Raw genomic sequence first — 17,172 nt, 5'->3', positions numbered from 1 at the left:
TACTTTTAGCCATAGCCCCTGAACAAGCATGCAGCAGATCAGGTATTTCAGACTTTAACCACTTAAGCCCACAGGGTTGAAATTTTTTTGCATCTGAGCAACTTTCACCTCCCATTCATTTGCTAATAACTTTATCACTACTCGGCACAATGAATGGATCTATATCTTGTTTTTTTCGCCACCAATTAGGCTTTCTGAGGGTGATACATTTTGCTGAGAATTAATTTATTGTAAATCCATTTTAACAGGAATATTAAGAAAGAAATGGAAAAAAATCATTATTCCTCAGCTTTTGGCCATTATAGTTTGAAATTCATACATGCTACCATAATTAAAACCCATGTACTTTATTTACCAATTTGTCCCGCTTATTACACCATTTAAATTATGCCCCTATCACAATGTATGGCGCCGATATTCAATTTGGAAATAAAGGTGCATTTTTTCAATTTGCATCCATCACTATTTAGAAGCCCATAATTTAATAAATCATATTGATATACTCCTTTGACATGCATATTTAAAAAGTTCAGACCCTTAGGTAACTATTTATGTTTTTTTTTTTTATTTAAACTTGTATGTGGGTATTTTTTGGTGTGGGAGGTAAACAGGGGTTTTTTAATGTATTAAAATGTATTTATTTAACACAAAGTGTGATTTTGGTGTAATTTGCTATTTGGCCACAAGATGGCCAAAGTCAAAAAGTCCTGGGAGCGATCGATCTCGCTCCCAGGCAGAAGAAAGGAGACCAGAGCTCAGAAAAGCCGCAGCGTCTGAAGAGACGCTGTCGGCTTTTCTCCGGGGGGGTCCGATCAGCGAAAGGGATTTATAATCCCTTTCACTGATCGGTGGGCTACTGGCCAGCAGCTGGGGGCGCGCACGGAGGGGCCCGCGGGAGTGCGTGCGACCCGCGGGAGTGCGCGCAGCCTAACTGGACGAAAATTTTCGTCCAGTTAGGCTGAAGTGGTTAAAGTCAGATCTGACAAGATTAGCTGCATGCTTGTTTCTGGTGTTATTCAGATACTACTGCAGAGAAATAGACCAGCAGGGCTGCCAGGCAACTGGTATTGATTAAAGGAAATAAATATGGCAGCCTCCGTATACCTCGTACTTCAGTTCCCCTTTTAAGGGCTCTGCGTCTGACACAGGAGACCAGGGTTCAAATCCCGGCTCTTCCTGTTCAGTAAGCAAACACCTATTTAGTAAAGAATCCTTGGACTAGATTCCCTAACACTGTTACTGCCTATAGAGCTTCCCCTAGTGGCTGCAGCTCATCAAGTTCTTTGATTCCACCAGGAGAAAAAGCGCAATATAAAAGTTATTTGCCTTGTCTAGTGAATGTGACTGCAATGCTACAAACTGTCTTTTACAAGTTCTGATATTACTCAACCGAGGGTTGCAAACTCATCCCATATAACAGCAAAAAAGAAAAAAAGAATTCAACCCACGTTTGCTTGACTACTTGGGTAAATTAACCTCTTTTTTTTTTTAAAGAACACCCGAAGCGAAAATGAACGAATTAAATAAACTATTGTATCTATCTTCCTTTTCCTAAAAATGAATTTTTAAGATATACCACAGTTTTATTTTATGTTTAAATCTACTTTTTAAGTTTTGACTGTTTTATCATTTTTGCTCAATGACACATTCATTGAAGTATGTCAGAGCTAAAATCTATGAACTATTGACACCTTTTTATCTCTTTCCTGCTCTCAGATGCCATTTTTTGCTAGGAAAGTGTTTTATACTTGGAATTTCTTATCAGTGAGGTTCACACTGAAGTCAGGACTGAGTCAGCCACTTACAGTGGTTTGCAAAAGTATTCGGCCCCCTTGAAGTTTTCCACATTTTGTCATATTACTGCCACAAACATGAATCAATTTTATTGGAATTCCACGTGAAAGACCAATACAAAGTGGTGTACAAGTGAGAATACTTTTGCAAACCACTGTACATACCTACTATTTAACTCTTTCAGGCAGAGAAAGTAAAAAAGGAACATAGCATAGTTATTTGTGTGCTAGGCACTGTACATGCACATGTCTATCTCATCATGTCACATGTCACTTCCGGTATCCTTTAATCTGTAATTTTTTTTACTTTCATGTTTGAAATCACTGACCTCTGTGGCTGGTCGGAGGAAGTGTGCCTCTGCATCTGAGTTCCTCAGGAAACATGAGAATGGCTTTTAAAGTTCCCCTGGGTCTTCTGTCTGGAGTCCAACTGTTATTTGTATTATATTGCCGTTTTGAAAATGAAATTGACAGTAATGACTGCTGCTTGATACTTACCACAAGAACATATATTTTCCGCACAGAAAGTCCGAGTTGGAGGCGAAGAACAATTTTTTCTCTCTGTCAGCAACCGCTGCTGTATATCAGGTTAATGGAAAGCTATTCTAACCTGTTATTTTATGCACCATGTGCTGCATTCACCTCTCCGTAGGTCTTGGCCGCTAATGTAGTGTTTATTTGTTTAATGTCGCTGCTACACTGTTCCTGCTACACAAACATATAACAGCAGAATGTCAAGCATTCCAAAAATTCACTGGAAAGTTAACAGCTGTCCTCGCATAGAATGAGGCGCTCAGAACTTACAGGGGGACGCATGCCACCCCACTGCCCATGCAAAGTTACGCAGAAGAGGATTACCAAGAAATGGGGCCCGAAGGAAGGTACTAGACTCTGCTTCCTCCTACTGTGTTTTTGGTAAGTTGAGATGGAAGAGTTGTCAGAGAAAGTGGCAGCTGGGCCACAAACACATCTATCTATTGTGTTTCCCTGAAAATAAGACAGTGGCTTATATTTATTTTTGCTCCAAAAGATGTGCTAGGGCTTATTTTCAGGGGGTGTCTTATATTTCTATGAACACCTGTGCTGTGTGTCCTCCTGCCTTCCCCAGGCTATGGGGAAGACGGAAGGTAACTTATGTTTCTACTGGAGCTGATGGTTTTGCGGGTGGGACCACTGCTCTGTTACTGGGGCAATCACTGCGCTTGCTGAGTAGCAGCGAGTGCAGTGATTGGCCCAATGATGAAGCCATGGTCCCACCCGCGAGGTCATCGGCTCCAGTAATAACACAAGTTGCCATATTTTTTTTCCTTACTGCCACTAGGGCTTACTTTTGGGGTAGGGCTTATATTTGGAGGATGCTTGGAATTCCTGCTAGGGATTACTTTCGGGGATGTCTTAATTTTGGGGACATGGTATCTAATATCAGACGTGTGTACGGACCTTTAGCCATAAACCCTGAACAAGCATGCAGCAGATCAGGTGTTTCTGGCATTATTGTCAGATCTGAAAGATTAGCTTCATGCTTGTTTTGTTTCTGAAATTCAGACACTACTGCAGCCAAATAGACCAACAGGGCTGCCAGGCAACTGGTATTGTATAAAAAGAAATAAATATGACAGCCTCCATGGGCTTGATTCACAAAAGAAATTTTGCGTTTGCGCGCGAAAACAATAAAGAATTTGCGTGAAAATTCGCGTTTGCACGAGAAAGCGTTTAATTGCACGCAAAAATTCGCGATCGTGCACAAACGCGAAAATTCGCGTGAAAGCGGCCGTGCTAACAGTTAGCACTCTTTTGTGAATCAAGCCCCATATATTTCTTATTCAGATGTCCTTTAAGTGTAAATGCATAGGGGTTGATTCACTAAACCGTCCTATGACAAATAGCACGCCTTATCAGAGATAACACGCCTTAGCAAAGTTTACATGCCATCCAGAGTAGCATATCGAGCACTACAAACTTATGCTTGCTAATTGGCAATGGCACTTGTCCTGCCCTGAGCCCCTGCCGGTTCGTAGCGTTCGCTATACTACTCTGATAAGGCGTATTAACTTTGATAAGGCGTGCTTCCTCTGATTAGGCGTGCTATTTGTCATAGCACGGTTTAGTGAATCAACCCCATAGAGTGAGCTTGTATTTAGTGCTGCTCATATACTTGTCTATATACTTTTGTACACTTGTAATGTCTGTCACGTCTGCCTGTGTATCTGTTTGCCTGTCTTTGAACTTGCCTATGCCATGTGAACCACAAATAATTCCGAGTACGACTTCCGTCGCACTTGGCGAATAAAACTGATTCTGATTCTGATTCATAGCAAGTCCATAACAAATTTCAAGTGATATACTCTTGGCTTGTAGCATGTTTAGGAGGGATCTGTCTGTCTGTCTGTCTGTCTGTCTGTCTGTCTGTCTGTCTGTCTGTCTGTCTGTCTGTCTGTCTGTCTGCCTGCCTGCCTGCCTGTCTGTCTGTCTGTCTGTCTGTCTAGCTATCTATCTGTCTATCTTTATACTTAAGCTAAGTACACACTTGCAATAACTGTCGCCCGTTGGGAATCGGAAAAAGATCCATCAGGCGGCAATTTGGGGACCTAAGCTGTACAGACCTATCGCTAGTTTTCAGGCTAGTGATGCGTTCTGTTGCTATGGTGAGGGGCGATAATCAGCATATGATAGAGCGGATTACTGCGGGTGGGGGAGCAAATATAGCAATGCAATTAGTCCTGCTCTGGGGTCCTTAATGACTTCCGACACTTGAGCAGGATCGATTGGTGACCACTGTACACACAGAACAATTGTCGGCTGAAACAGTTGTTATCAGCCATTTCGGCTTGACAGTTATCACACGTACCCCCCATTTTATTCAACACACACTACTTTTTGAGATGAGAAAGAGGGACACTTTACGACATGCCCCATGCCACACCTCTAATCACACCCATGCCACGCCCCTAGCCATGCATACTGCTAAAAATTCGTAAGCAAAAGATGTAATTTTAGAATTCAAACCACGCTGGTGCTCTCTATCATCATTAGTTTTTCTTCATATTAACATTTGAGATTAGGAAACATCAATTTAAAGGGGAGGTCCAAGGAACAAAACAAAAAGAGATCCACTTACCTGGGGCTTCCTCCAGCCCCTGTCAGCTGTCCTGTTCCCTCGCCGCAGCTCCCGTGGTTCCCGGTCCCCTCCGGTGCAGATGCCAACCTCGCTAAGTTGGCATCGTCCTCCATCTTCTTGTGTTCCACTGTGCGGCTCATTGAGTCGCACTGACGTCATCCGAGCTGGTCTATGCAGGTGCAGAGCTACTGTGCATGTGCAGTACAGTCCGGGTGTTGTCAGCGCAACTCTGAGAGCCGCTCTCGCAGGCGCAGTTGGCATCTTGCGCCAGAGGGAACCCCAGACCACCAGCGTGGAAGGGCACAGAATGGCTGACAGGGGCTGGAGGAAGCCCCAGGTAAGTGCATTTTTTTTTTAATTTATTAACTCTTTGGATGTGTCCTTTAAAGGATGAGAATAAAGTTTAGATTCAATTAAACACATTTTTCAGTAGAAAAATATAACATTTTGTACAGGGTGTCCAATCAGAAGATCTCATTAATACCAAAGCAGGATCATCCACCAGGCAACCTAGGCAGTTGCTTGGGGTCCAGTGAGCCACCTGCCACCTTCTCTGACCCCTCTCCACTTCCGGTTACCAAAATGACCACAACGAGGCCCCAAATCTACGGCCTTGTCTAGGGCCGATTTACATCAGAATCCATCTCTGATCAGTACACCAGTAGCGGATTCTCTCCCTGCTGGGGGGTAGGGGGCCCCCGCATCCTTGACTTGTGAGTATATGTCTACAATCTCCGCCCCTCCTCCAAATATCTAAATCAGACCACGGCACTCAGTGGCTCCCAATGTCATGTTTGTCGTTTTTTCTTTTCTCTCCTTAGGTGACCACTTTATTTTCACAGTTTTAAAACCGGTGTAATGAAAAATATTTCAACATGTAATATTTTGCAACTTGAATGGACGATGCTTAACTGCACATGCCCCGCCTCCTTTCACATTTCCTGGCGGTCATTTGCATCTGCCGGTGTTTAGTTCCCTGTAGGGGGGTTATTAGTTGCCCACCGGGGGGGGAGGGGTTATTGTTTCCCTCCAGGAAGGGGGGGGGGGTTATTAGTTGCCCACCAGGGGGTTCTTATTCCCTCCAGGGGGGGGGGTTTATTAGTTGCCCAGTAGAGGAGGGTTCTGTCTGAGAATAGGGTTAGGTTGGGTTGCATTTTCTGATACAAATACATTGAAATCAATGGTTAGGTTGCACTTTCTGATAGCTATAAGTATAAATTATTGCAACCGGTTGCAAAATATTACAACGTTGCAAACATTTTCACCATACCATATTTTTTGCTAGAATACCCTCTTAAAAAATGTAAAATCTGTACGCTGTGCTGATTGAGCTGTCAGATGGTGCGTGCAGATCGTTGACTGGAACTGAGCTCTGCAGTGGAACTCCAGACGCGGGACTAAATCTACCATCTGACAGCCTAATAAACGCAGGACCCAAACGTTACCCTTCATTTGGACTTTGTGATGAGTCTTCAGCAGCTAAAAAAATAACTGTATAAATCTGATTTTACGTAATCTGAAGCAGCCCAACCAAAGGTGTTAATAACAGATTCAGTGCTCCTGACACGGCATCATCGCCCTGTCCAAGGCAGGGGATGTCTGAGCACTGTAGCCTGCATCCCATTAGGTCTCTACTGGGATTGGTGGAGAAACTTGTACACATAAAAAACGCAGACTATTCTGATGTGTGCTGCAAGAGAAGCATTTGTGCATGGAGTTAGAAGCTAATTTATTTAGAGGCATGGAAGTGCTTCAAGCCAATTAATTCTAGCACATTTTTTACTTCTTACTTGTTACATTTCCCTGCTTCTAATTAGTACTGCTGTAATGTGTGTTTTTGGACATTTGTCACTAGGGGGCAGTGTGAGGCAATAACAGAGAACTTCTGCTTTCAGATTCTATATTTTCTGCTAGTAGAGAGAGATCAAAGCATTCCAAGAATTTACAGCACAACGAGTTCTGTCGACTAAGGCCAAAAGCAGTGCACTTATCTTAAACGAGATAACTCTATTGAAGCTGCTAATGTGTTAAGTGTACCCGGGGTGACATGTGACTTAATGAGATAATCATGTGTACATACCATGCTAAGCACACAAATCACAGTGCTGAGTTCCTTTTTTTTTCCTGCCTGATAGAGTTAACATTCAGGTATACAAGTTACAGTTTCTCGCCAATTGTACATAGTCCAACTAATCCTCACTGATAAGGAATTGCAGCCATAAAATACTTTCCTGGCAGAGAACAGCTTCTGAGTGCAGGGTAAAGATAAAAAGGTCAATATTATTATTATTTTTTTTATTATTACTTAGTATTTATATAGCGCTGACATCTTCATCAGTCAGTGTCTTGTCACTAGCTGTCCTTCAGAGGGGCTCACAATCTAGTCCAGTGATGGCTAACTTTGGCACTGCAGTTGTGGTGGAACTACAAGTCCCATGAGGCATTGCAATACTCTGACAGATCTAAGCATAACTCGGGGAGGCAGAGGCATGATGGGAGTTGCAGTTTTGTCACAGCTGAAGTGCCAAGGTTAGCCATCACTGTCTGGTCAATTAACTTATCTGTATGTTTTTGGGATGTGGGAGGAAAGTAAAGTGCCCAGAGAAAACCCATGCAAACACAGAGAACATACAAACTCCATGCAGATAGTACCCTGGCTGGGATTCCAACCAGGGACTTAGTGCTGTGCTGCAAGGCAAGAATGATAACCACTAAACCACCATGCATGCTTGTTCAGGGCAGAGGATCAGCAGACCAGTCAGCAATCTACGACTGGAGTGCTGATGATCTGTGCGTGTATATCTCCATTATAAGAGATCTCCTTCCGAAGAGCTCAGAACCATCTCCGCTCGCTGTGACTGCTTCCTCCAGACCGCAGAATGTATCTCAGCGTCAGAACTGCATTTGGCATGTAGGCCCCAACAGATACGGGCAGATTTTCTATTCCCAGAGTCGCAGCCAGAGCTCGGCAGCCCCTTTCCTCGGACAGATTTTGTGGGGTGTCAGCATGGCAGCCTCCCAGACTGTACTTCTCCATACCGTTATTGAGCTACCCCGTCCAACACATTGCCGTAGCCATTCACTGCTCTTGCCATCCAATAGGAAAGCAGCTCAGACTCCGAATCTGTCCTTTGTCGTATTCTGAAGCTAAATAAAAGTGAGCAGGGAAACGGGATGTGTGTGTGCATTTATCTGGCCGTTGATCGATCCCCCCTTTTAAGTAATCAAATAAGTGAGCCATATCCTCAGAATATGAACTCCCTTTTTTTAACGGGAAACCTGAACTGGAGGCTGCCATATTTATTTCCTTTTAATATATACCAGTTGCCTGGCAGTCCTGCTGATCTCTTTGGCTGCAGTAGTGTCTTAATCACACCTGAAACAAGCATGCAGCTAATCCAGTCACAATTTAGACAGAAACACCTGATCTGCTGCATGCTGGTTCAGGGTCTATGACTAAGGGCATTAGTTGCAAAGGATCAGCAGGACAGCCAGGCAACTGGTATTGTTTAAAAGGAAATACATATGGCAGCCTCCACATCCCTCTCAGTTCAGGTGTAGTTTAATAGCACTTTTTGACTCAATGGGGCAGATTTATCAGAACCAGGGCAAGAAAATTGGAGCAAAAACTTGTAGAAAAGTGTAGTAGTTGGTCAGAGTGACCCCTTGCACTGGTTTTGCTAAATCTGCCCCATCGTGGCAAAAAGAGGACTTGTGAAAAAACCCCAAAACAAACAAACAAGCAGCATTCCCCCTTCCTGATCCCTATTTTACCCTGTATCCGCCAAGCAGGCTGATTGTGTTACTCAGGGCCGCCATCAGAAATTTTGGGGCCCCTCACACATCATCAGGCCTAGGCCCAGAGGCGGGACAAGGTCCTCCAGCACCCAAGGCTGAGACACCAAAGTGTGCCCCTCCATCCTTGCCAACCCAGCCGTCACGCACTGATTGCTATTAGACTAAGAGGCGCCACAGGGCCCACAACCTCCCCTTAAACACCTTAAAATCTAGTTATCTGGCTTGCAGTCACTGCTATGTATCCCCTTTTCTTATTTATTTCTGCTTCAAACACAATTAGGAATGACAGCTGAATGAATTGTGCTCCCCCTCCTACACTGCGCCCTGAGGCTGGAGCCTCTCCAGCCTCTGCCTCGGCCCGGGCCCTGCCTGGGCCCCCCTCCCTGGGCCACCCACTAGTTGCTGTGCCCACCCACTAGCAAGATACAGGTGCCTCAGTATAGGTATTCAACTATAGGTGGTACCCTGGTATAGGTAACCTGGTATAGTTGACCCCAGTATAGGTAGCCAGGTATGGGAGGTGCACCAGTATAGGTTACCCAGGTACAGGTTCCCCCAGAATAGGTAGCAAGCTATAGGCGCCCTAGTATAAGTAGCCAAGTATAGGTGGCGGCCCCAGTATAGTATTAAGGTTAATTTAGAATAATAAAGGACTTTTCTCGTTGTTGTGTTTTTATTTCATTTAACCCTTTGTGGAAATAATACTATATACCCCTATACTTATTTATGCTAGGGAGGGGGTAGACATCTAGGGATCATGTATGCTGGTATAGCTCAGAGTGCAAAGCCCCTGCCCCACATGGCTGGGGCACTGGATTCTGGCTATCCCCGCCTGCATGGGGAAAAAGGGGTTAAAGAGGCTTGTGAGGGGGGATCCCTCATCATTTTTTTTATATTTCCCACACTCTGAACATATATATATATAAAACAATTAATGATAGTGTAATGGTTAAGGGCTCTGCCTCTGACACAGGAGACCAGGGTTCGAATTTCAGCTCTGCCTGTTCAGTAAGCTAGCACCTATTCAGTAGGAGACCTTGGGCAAGACTCCCTAACACTGCTACTGCCTATAGAGCGCGTCCTAGTGGCTGCTGCTCTGGCGCTTTGAGTCCGCCAGGAGAAAAGCGAGATATAAATGTTCTGTGTTTGTTTGTTGTTTGTTTATATACATGTTAATACATTATCTGTCGTTTTAGCGCATTTACTTTGCTACTTTTTTCCACTAACTTTAATATTGACTCAAAAACTATAAGGTCTTTTTAAAAAAATGTTTTCCCCTTGTTCCCACTGTCCTTCTTAACATATCATGCAAATTTGCTGTTTCTAGCATGTACAGTGGTGTGAAAAACTATTTGCCCCCTTCCTGATTTCTTATTCTTTTGAATGTTTGTCACACTTAAATGTTTCTGCTCATCAAAAACCGTTAACTATTAGTCAAAGATAACATAATTGAACACAAAATGCAGTTTTAAATGATGGTTTTTATTATTTAGTGAGGAAAAAAAACTCAAAATCTACATGGCCCTGTGTGAAAAAGTGATTGCCCCCCTTGTTAAAAAATAACTTAACTGTGGTTTATCACACCTGAGTTCAATTTATGTAGCCACCCCCAGGCCTGATTACTGCCACACCTGTTTCAATCAAGACACAGAATAGGATCTATCTGACACAGAGAAGTAGACCAAAAGCACCTCAAAAGCTAGACATCATGCCAAGATCCAAAGAAATTCAGAAACAAATGAGAACAAAAGTACTGTAATTGAGATCTATCAGTCTGGTAAAGGTTATAAAGCCATTTCTAAAGCTTTGGGACTCCAGCGAACCACAGTGAGAGCCATTATCCACAAATGGCAAAAACATAGAACAGTGATGAACCTTCCCAGGAGTGGCTGGCCGACCAAAATTACCCCAAGAGCGCAGAGAAAACTCATCCGAGAGGCCACAAAAGACCCCAGGACAACATCTAAAGAACTGCAGGCCTCACTTGCCTCAATTAAGGTCAGTGTTCACAATTCCACCATAAGAAAGAGACTGGGCAAAAATGGCCTGCATGGCAGATATCCAAGGCGCAAACCACTTTTAAGCAAAAAGAACATTAAGGCTCGTCTCAATTTTGCTAAAAAAACATCTCAATGATTGCCAAGACTTGTGGGAAAACACCTTGTGGACCGCCGAGACAAAAGTTGAACTTTTTGGAAGGTGTGTGTCCTGTTAAATCTGTCGTAGAAGTAACCCAGCATTTCAGCAAAAGAACATCATACCAACAGTAAAATATGGTGGTGGTAGTGTGATGGTCTGGGGTTGTTTTGCTGCTTCAGGACCTGGAAGGCTTGCTGTGATAGATGGAACCATGAATTCTACTGTCTCTACCAAAAAAATCCTGAAGGAGAATGTCCGGCCATCTGTTCGTCAACTCAAGCTGAAGCGATCTTGGGTGCTGCAGCAGGACAATGACCCAAAAGACACCAGCAAATCCACCTCTGAATGGCTGAAGAAAAACAAAATGAAGACTTTGGAGTGGCCTAGTCAAAGCCCTGACCTGAATCCTATTGAGATGTTGTGGCATGACCTTAAAAAGGCAGTTCATGCTAGAAAACCCTCAAATAAAGCTGAATTACAACAATTCTGCAACAACGAGTGGGCCAAAATTCCTCCAGAGCGCTGTAAAAGACTTGTTGCAAGTTATCGCAAACGCTTGATTGCAGTTATTGCTGCTAAGGGTGGCCCAACCAGTTATTAGGTTCAGGGGGCAATTTCTTTTTCACACAGGGCCATGTAGATTGAGTTTTTTTTCTCACTAAATAATAAAAACCATCATTTAAAACTGCATTTTGTGTTCAATTATGTTATCTTTAACTAATGGTTAACGGTTTTTGATGAGCAGAAACATTTAAGTGTGAGAAACATGCAAAAGAATAAGAAATCAGGAAGGGGGCAAATAGTTTTTCACACCACTGTAAGTGGGCCTTGCTATTTACTGCTACAGTCGCCAGTCTTTAAAACATTTCCTACACTCAGCCCAAGAACTTTAAAATTGATTTTCTCAAAAACTATAGAGCCTTTTTGAAAAAAAAGTCCTCTTATTCCAACTGTCATCCATAACATACTATGCAAACTAAGTGTTTCTAGCACTTTCGGGGGCTTTTTCTATTAACCGGCGACCATTAAAACATTTCCCACACTCAGCCCAAATTTAAAATCAGATTTTCTCAAAAACTACAGTATAAGATCTTTCTGAATTTTTTGTTTCCTCTTGTTCCCACTGTCCTCCTTAAAGGAGAACTGTAGAGAGAGGTGTATGGAGGCTGCCATATTTATTTCCATTTAAGCAACACCAGTTACCTGGCTGTCCGGCTGCTCCTCTGCCTCTAATACTTTCAGCCATAGACCCTGAACAAGCATGCAGCAGATCAGGTGTTTCTGACAATTTTGACAGATATGACAAGATTAGCTGCATGCTTGTTTCTGGTGTGATTCAGCCACTACTTCAGCCAAACAGATCAGTAGGGCTGCCAGGCAACTGGTATTGCTTAAAAGGAAATAAATATGGCAGCCTCCGTATAACTCTCACTTCAGTTCTCCTTTAATATACTGTAACCTGCAAATTTGGTGTTTCTAGCATGTAGAAGTTTTTCTATTAACCGTTAAAGAGAAACTTTTTTAACAAAAAGTTTGCATTAAATGCAAATGCCAAACAGCCCAAGTTCGCCAGGAACTGTAAGCCGGTGAACAGTTTGGGTCATCTCTAGTTGTTACATTAGTAGGTACTGTGTAAGAAATGGCAGAAAATCCTCTTCCCCTGCAAAACATCCTTGATCCTTGTTTAGTGTAGAGGACAATGGCCTCAATCCCAATCCCAGTGTCCAGGAGGCGTGGATGTAATATGGGCTCCAGGGAGATTCGGGCACCAGAGATAGGGCTTGATTCACAAAAGGATGCTAATGTAGTTAGCACGCCTAAAAGCCCGCTTAGCACGCCTAAAGCCCTTTAGGTTTAGCTTGCTAACGTTTAGCTTGCTAAGTTAGCGCGTTGCAAAGTTTAGCGCTGTGAGGGGCGTGTGAAACGTTGCACCGGGTGCGATCAAACAGTCGCACCGATTGCGCCTAAAACGTTGCACCAGGTGCACCCAAAACGACGCACGATGTGACATTTCGGGCGCACGTTTTAGGCGCACCCGGTGCGGCGTTTCGCACGCACGGCACAGTGCTAAACTTTGCGCGCGGTCAATAAAAGTTTTGGGTGTGCTAACTGCTTAGTACCGTAGTTAGCTTTTAGGCGTGCTAACTGAGTTAGCACCCTTTTGTGAATTGAGCCCATAAAGACTAGTTGAATACTGGTAAAATGACTGATATTCTACTATTGTGTAATGCTAATTCCAATAGTAAATATGTTTTTTTACCAATATTTTACTATCCCTAAACCTTCCCCAATCTTATCTAGAACCCTCCCTCTACCGTTGCCTAACCAACCCCAGGCTGATAGTGTATTACAGACAGACAGATACCACAGGATCAGGGCCTGTTTAAGCAACAATGGGGCCCCAGGGCAAAATAAACCTGGGGGGGGCCCCCCAACATATACCCCGGAACAAAAATCGGCATTAGGGGACCTTTTTTGCAGCTGGTATAGTCAGGGTGTGAAGTCCCAATCTCTCGGAGCTCCACATTCTGGCTATCCCAGCCTGCATGGGGGACAAGGGGTTAAAAAGTTTCAGGATGGGGGACCCACATAATTTAAAAAAAATTTTTTTCCACACTCTAAACATAAAAAAAAATTGGGAAAATAGGAAAAAATGCCAGGGATCTTCATACAGCCATATTGCGGCTGTATAGCGATCCCTGGCCAAAGCGCTGCGGCTGCGTATAGACCCCCTGGAAACCCCGACAGGAAATTTATTGTGCTTTCGTTTGATGCATGTAAAATTACACTACCCTTAGGTTTGCTACTAAAAGTGACATTTACCACATTTAAAACTATACGTTTTTCCTTCTAAACTTTAAAATCGATTTTCTCAAAAACTATAAGGTCTTTTTGAAAAATTGTTTTTTCCTCTTATTCCTAATGATCTCCTTAACATATCCTGCAAATTTAGGGTTTCTAGCTTTTAAGGTGGATTTGCTATTAACCATTAAAGTCGGCAGGTTTTTAATTGTTTTTTTTTTTTTCCTTTGAAACTTTAAAATCGATTTTCTCAAAAACTATAAGGCCGATTTGAAATTTTTTTTTCCTCTTGTAGCCACTGGGGGCCCCTACAAGCTCTGGGGCCCTGAGGCAGCTGCCTCCTTTGCCTTAATGGTAGCACCGGCCCTGCACAGGATACCTTTACAGGGCTTGTGAAGTCCAGGCCTGACCACTAGGGGAGTTGTACTATATTATAGGTTGTGTGTTGTACAGTATGTATTATAGAAGAATACCTAAGCAGCTCATGGTGACCCAGAACTACACTAGTCCCCGGTTAAAGAACGAGATAGGGACTGTAGATTTGTTCTTAACTTGAATCCGTTCTTAAGCTCGATTATCGCAAATACCTTCTGTTTTAAGAAGGCAAATTACAAAGACCGTTGCTTTTTAGTAGGAGGGCTTTTTGGTCTTTTTAGTCCCCTATACATTCCTAGTTCAAGGAATCCCTCCGGTTTTTCAGACGCCCGACTTACAAACGACCCGCCAATATGAACGGGCCGATCCCATCGCGATGATGTCATTTCTGTGGGGGAAGTTTAAAGATGTTTGAAACCGCTTCTTTAAACTTCCCCCACAGAAATGACATCATCGCGATGGGATCGGCCCGTTCATATTGGCGGGTCGTTTGTAAGTCGGGTGTCTGTAAACCGGGGGGATTCCTTGAACTAGGAATGTATAGGGGACTAAAAAGACCAAAAAGCCCTCCTACTAAAAAAGCAACAGTCTTTGTAATTTACCTTCTTAAAACAGAAGGTATTTGCGCTAATCGAGCTTTAAGTGAGCAAATGTGGCGGGCGGGGGTGTAACTAGAGGGGAGCAGTACCTGCGATCGCCAGGGGGGCCCAGAGCTGTGGAGGGCCCCAACTACTAACCTTCCCTTCCTCTGATACTCCAGATCAGGCGTTTGTGGCTACACTTGTTATGGGTGTGGCTACACTTGTTATGGGTGTGGCTACACTTGTTATGGGTGTGGCTACACTTGTTATGGGTGTGGAGATCACGATGGCCACACTTGTTTTATGACTGTTTTGAGATGGGCCCAGGGCCGGTTCTCTCATGAAGCAAGGTGAAACACTTGCATCAGGCACAGAGATTACAGGGGCAGCATTTGTACTGTGTTTACACTAACAGCATGCAGTCAGAGTAGGAGGAGAGCGAGGTGAAGAGGTCATCATTGGGGAAAAGCAGCTTGTTGTGCTTTGTGAGGAGTCTGACAGTGAGTGAGGAGGGGGGAGGCAGGAGAGTATCATTGGGGAAAAGCAGCTTGTTGTGCTGTGTGAGGAGTCTGACAGTGAGTGAGGAGGGGGAGGCCGGAGAGCAGCATTGGGGAAAAGCAGCTTGTTGTGCTGTGTGAGGAGTCTGATGGTGAGTGAGGAGGGGGGTGGGGAGCCAGGAGAGTAGCATGTTTCATTTGACTTGCACAGCAGAAGGGAGGAGGGGGCACTGCTGTCCTGACTGAGGAGGAGTGGAGTGGCTGAGGGTGAGCAGTGTGTTTGTCACAGACTCCATCAGACAGTGTATTGTTGTGTTGAGCTGCAGCATGTCATGTGAGAACATTAAATGAAGCAGAGTAAATTGTCGGGTGCTGTGCGATCATTCCAAATCGGGAAGGGGGAGGGACATCCTCACAAGTTTGCCTCAGGCAGTAAGAAGTCTAGAACTGGCCCTGGTTGGGCCCCGTGGCTTTGAAGGGCACCAAGGGAAGGCAAGGGAAGGAGTGTGAATACCTGGGGCTCTATCAAAGTTTAGCTGGTGGACCCCATGAATTGTAATTACGCCGCCGTGTGGGGGCTGCAGTATGCGCACGCCCGGTTCGAGCACGTGCGAGGCCGTGGGCGCGCATGCGCGATGTGGCAGTGGCACATCTTGCGCTTGGTAAAGGAGCGGGCTTAATGACTGGTATATATTCATTTAGTACAGGGCACCTTCACAGTTCTTGCGGAGTCCAGGCGTCACCGGGGCACAGGCTAGGACTAGGACTGCACAATATTAGGCAGGGGGTTGTATTATTTTGGCCGATCAGTATGTTCTTCACAGTGACTCAGCCTTAGTAAATTGACCTCTGTGCTTCTCATTGAGCCTCATACTCCTCTAATCTCCCAGATACTCCTCTGGTCATGGTCTGTCTGATTGTAAGCAACGGACTCCGTGCTCTGCCTGCAGCGTCTACAGATGTGAAGCAATCTCCGCTCTCCTGCTAGCCGCGGAGGACGTGATTTTACCCAACTTACTGGAGGAATGGAAGAACCATTTATTTATTAGTTTTTAGCAGGAAAGAGGTCCTGTATTAATAATAACTACCCGACCCGCGGCATAGCATACGCCAAGCTGGAGGGGGTAGCGGGCAGGAAGGGGGTATTGGGCACAGCGGCAGGGAGGGGGGTCGGGCCCCCCCCCCTCCCTCACCTGGGTCCCCCATCTGCGTTCCCCCTCCAGCTTAAGCTCAGCAGCAGCCGCCGCTATTAGTAAGAGGCATGACTCCCCTCTTCCGCTTTCCTGCGTGCATTCCACTGTCGTCATTTTCTACAATGCTGCCTACTGTATTGTAAGTGGATGGCATTGCAGGAAGTGACAGTAAAAAGTGAGTCATCCCCGCCCACTGCCTCCTACTAATAGCGGCATCTGCTGCTGAACTTAAGCTAGAGGGGGAGTGCAGATACAGGACTCAGGTGAGGGGGGGTCTGACCCCCCTCCCCGCCGCTGTGCCCAATACCCCCTTCCTGCTCGCTACCCCCTCCAGCTCGGCGGCAAGTGTAGGACCGCCCCTGGGGGCAGGGCGCTACTTCTTCTTCTTGCTTGAACCGGCCCCTTCTTCTTGCTTGGACTGACCCTGGGGGCAGGGCGCTACTTTTTCTTCTTGGTTGGACTGGCCCTGGGGGCAAGGAGCTACTTCTTATTCTTGCTTGAACCGGCCCCTTCTTCTTGCTTGGACTGACCCTGGGGGCAGGACGCTACTTCTTCTTCTTGGTTGGACTGGCCCTGGGGGCAAGGAGCTACTTCTTATTCTTGCTTGAACCGGCCCCTTCTTCTTGCTTGGACTGGCCCTGGGGGCAGGGCGCTACTTCTTCTTCTTGCTTGGACCGGCCCTGGGGGCAGGGCGCTACTTCTTCTTCTTGCTTGGCCCGGCCCCTTCTTCTTGCTTGGACTGGCTGGCCCTGGGGGCAGGGCGCTACTTCTTCTTCTTGCTTGGCCCGGCCCCTTCTTCTTGCTTGGACCGGCCCTGGGGGCAGGGCGCTACTTCTTCTTCTTGCTTGAAGGTTGAGGCACTTACTCTATTATATA

The 17,172-nt window shown here is 45.0% G+C and overlaps 1 protein-coding gene across 1 annotated transcript in view; it reads left to right on the top strand.

Moving 5' to 3' along the window:
- Nucleotides 1-2,526: 2,526 nt before the first annotated feature.
- Nucleotides 2,527-17,172, top strand: part of LBHD2 (LBH domain containing 2) — a 153,793-nt gene continuing 139,147 nt past the window's right edge. The window contains exon 1 of the mRNA XM_068252281.1: nt 2,527-2,708. Within this exon, the coding sequence (XP_068108382.1) occupies nt 2,578-2,708 (131 nt within the window). The 5' untranslated portion in view covers nt 2,527-2,577. The remainder of the gene's footprint in view (nt 2,709-17,172) is intronic.

This window comes from Hyperolius riggenbachi, chromosome 9, assembly GCF_040937935.1.
Source record: "Hyperolius riggenbachi isolate aHypRig1 chromosome 9, aHypRig1.pri, whole genome shotgun sequence".
In the NCBI taxonomy this organism is placed as follows: domain Eukaryota; kingdom Metazoa; phylum Chordata; class Amphibia; order Anura; family Hyperoliidae; genus Hyperolius; species Hyperolius riggenbachi.
This window is presented reverse-complemented; position numbering and strand designations above follow the sequence as displayed.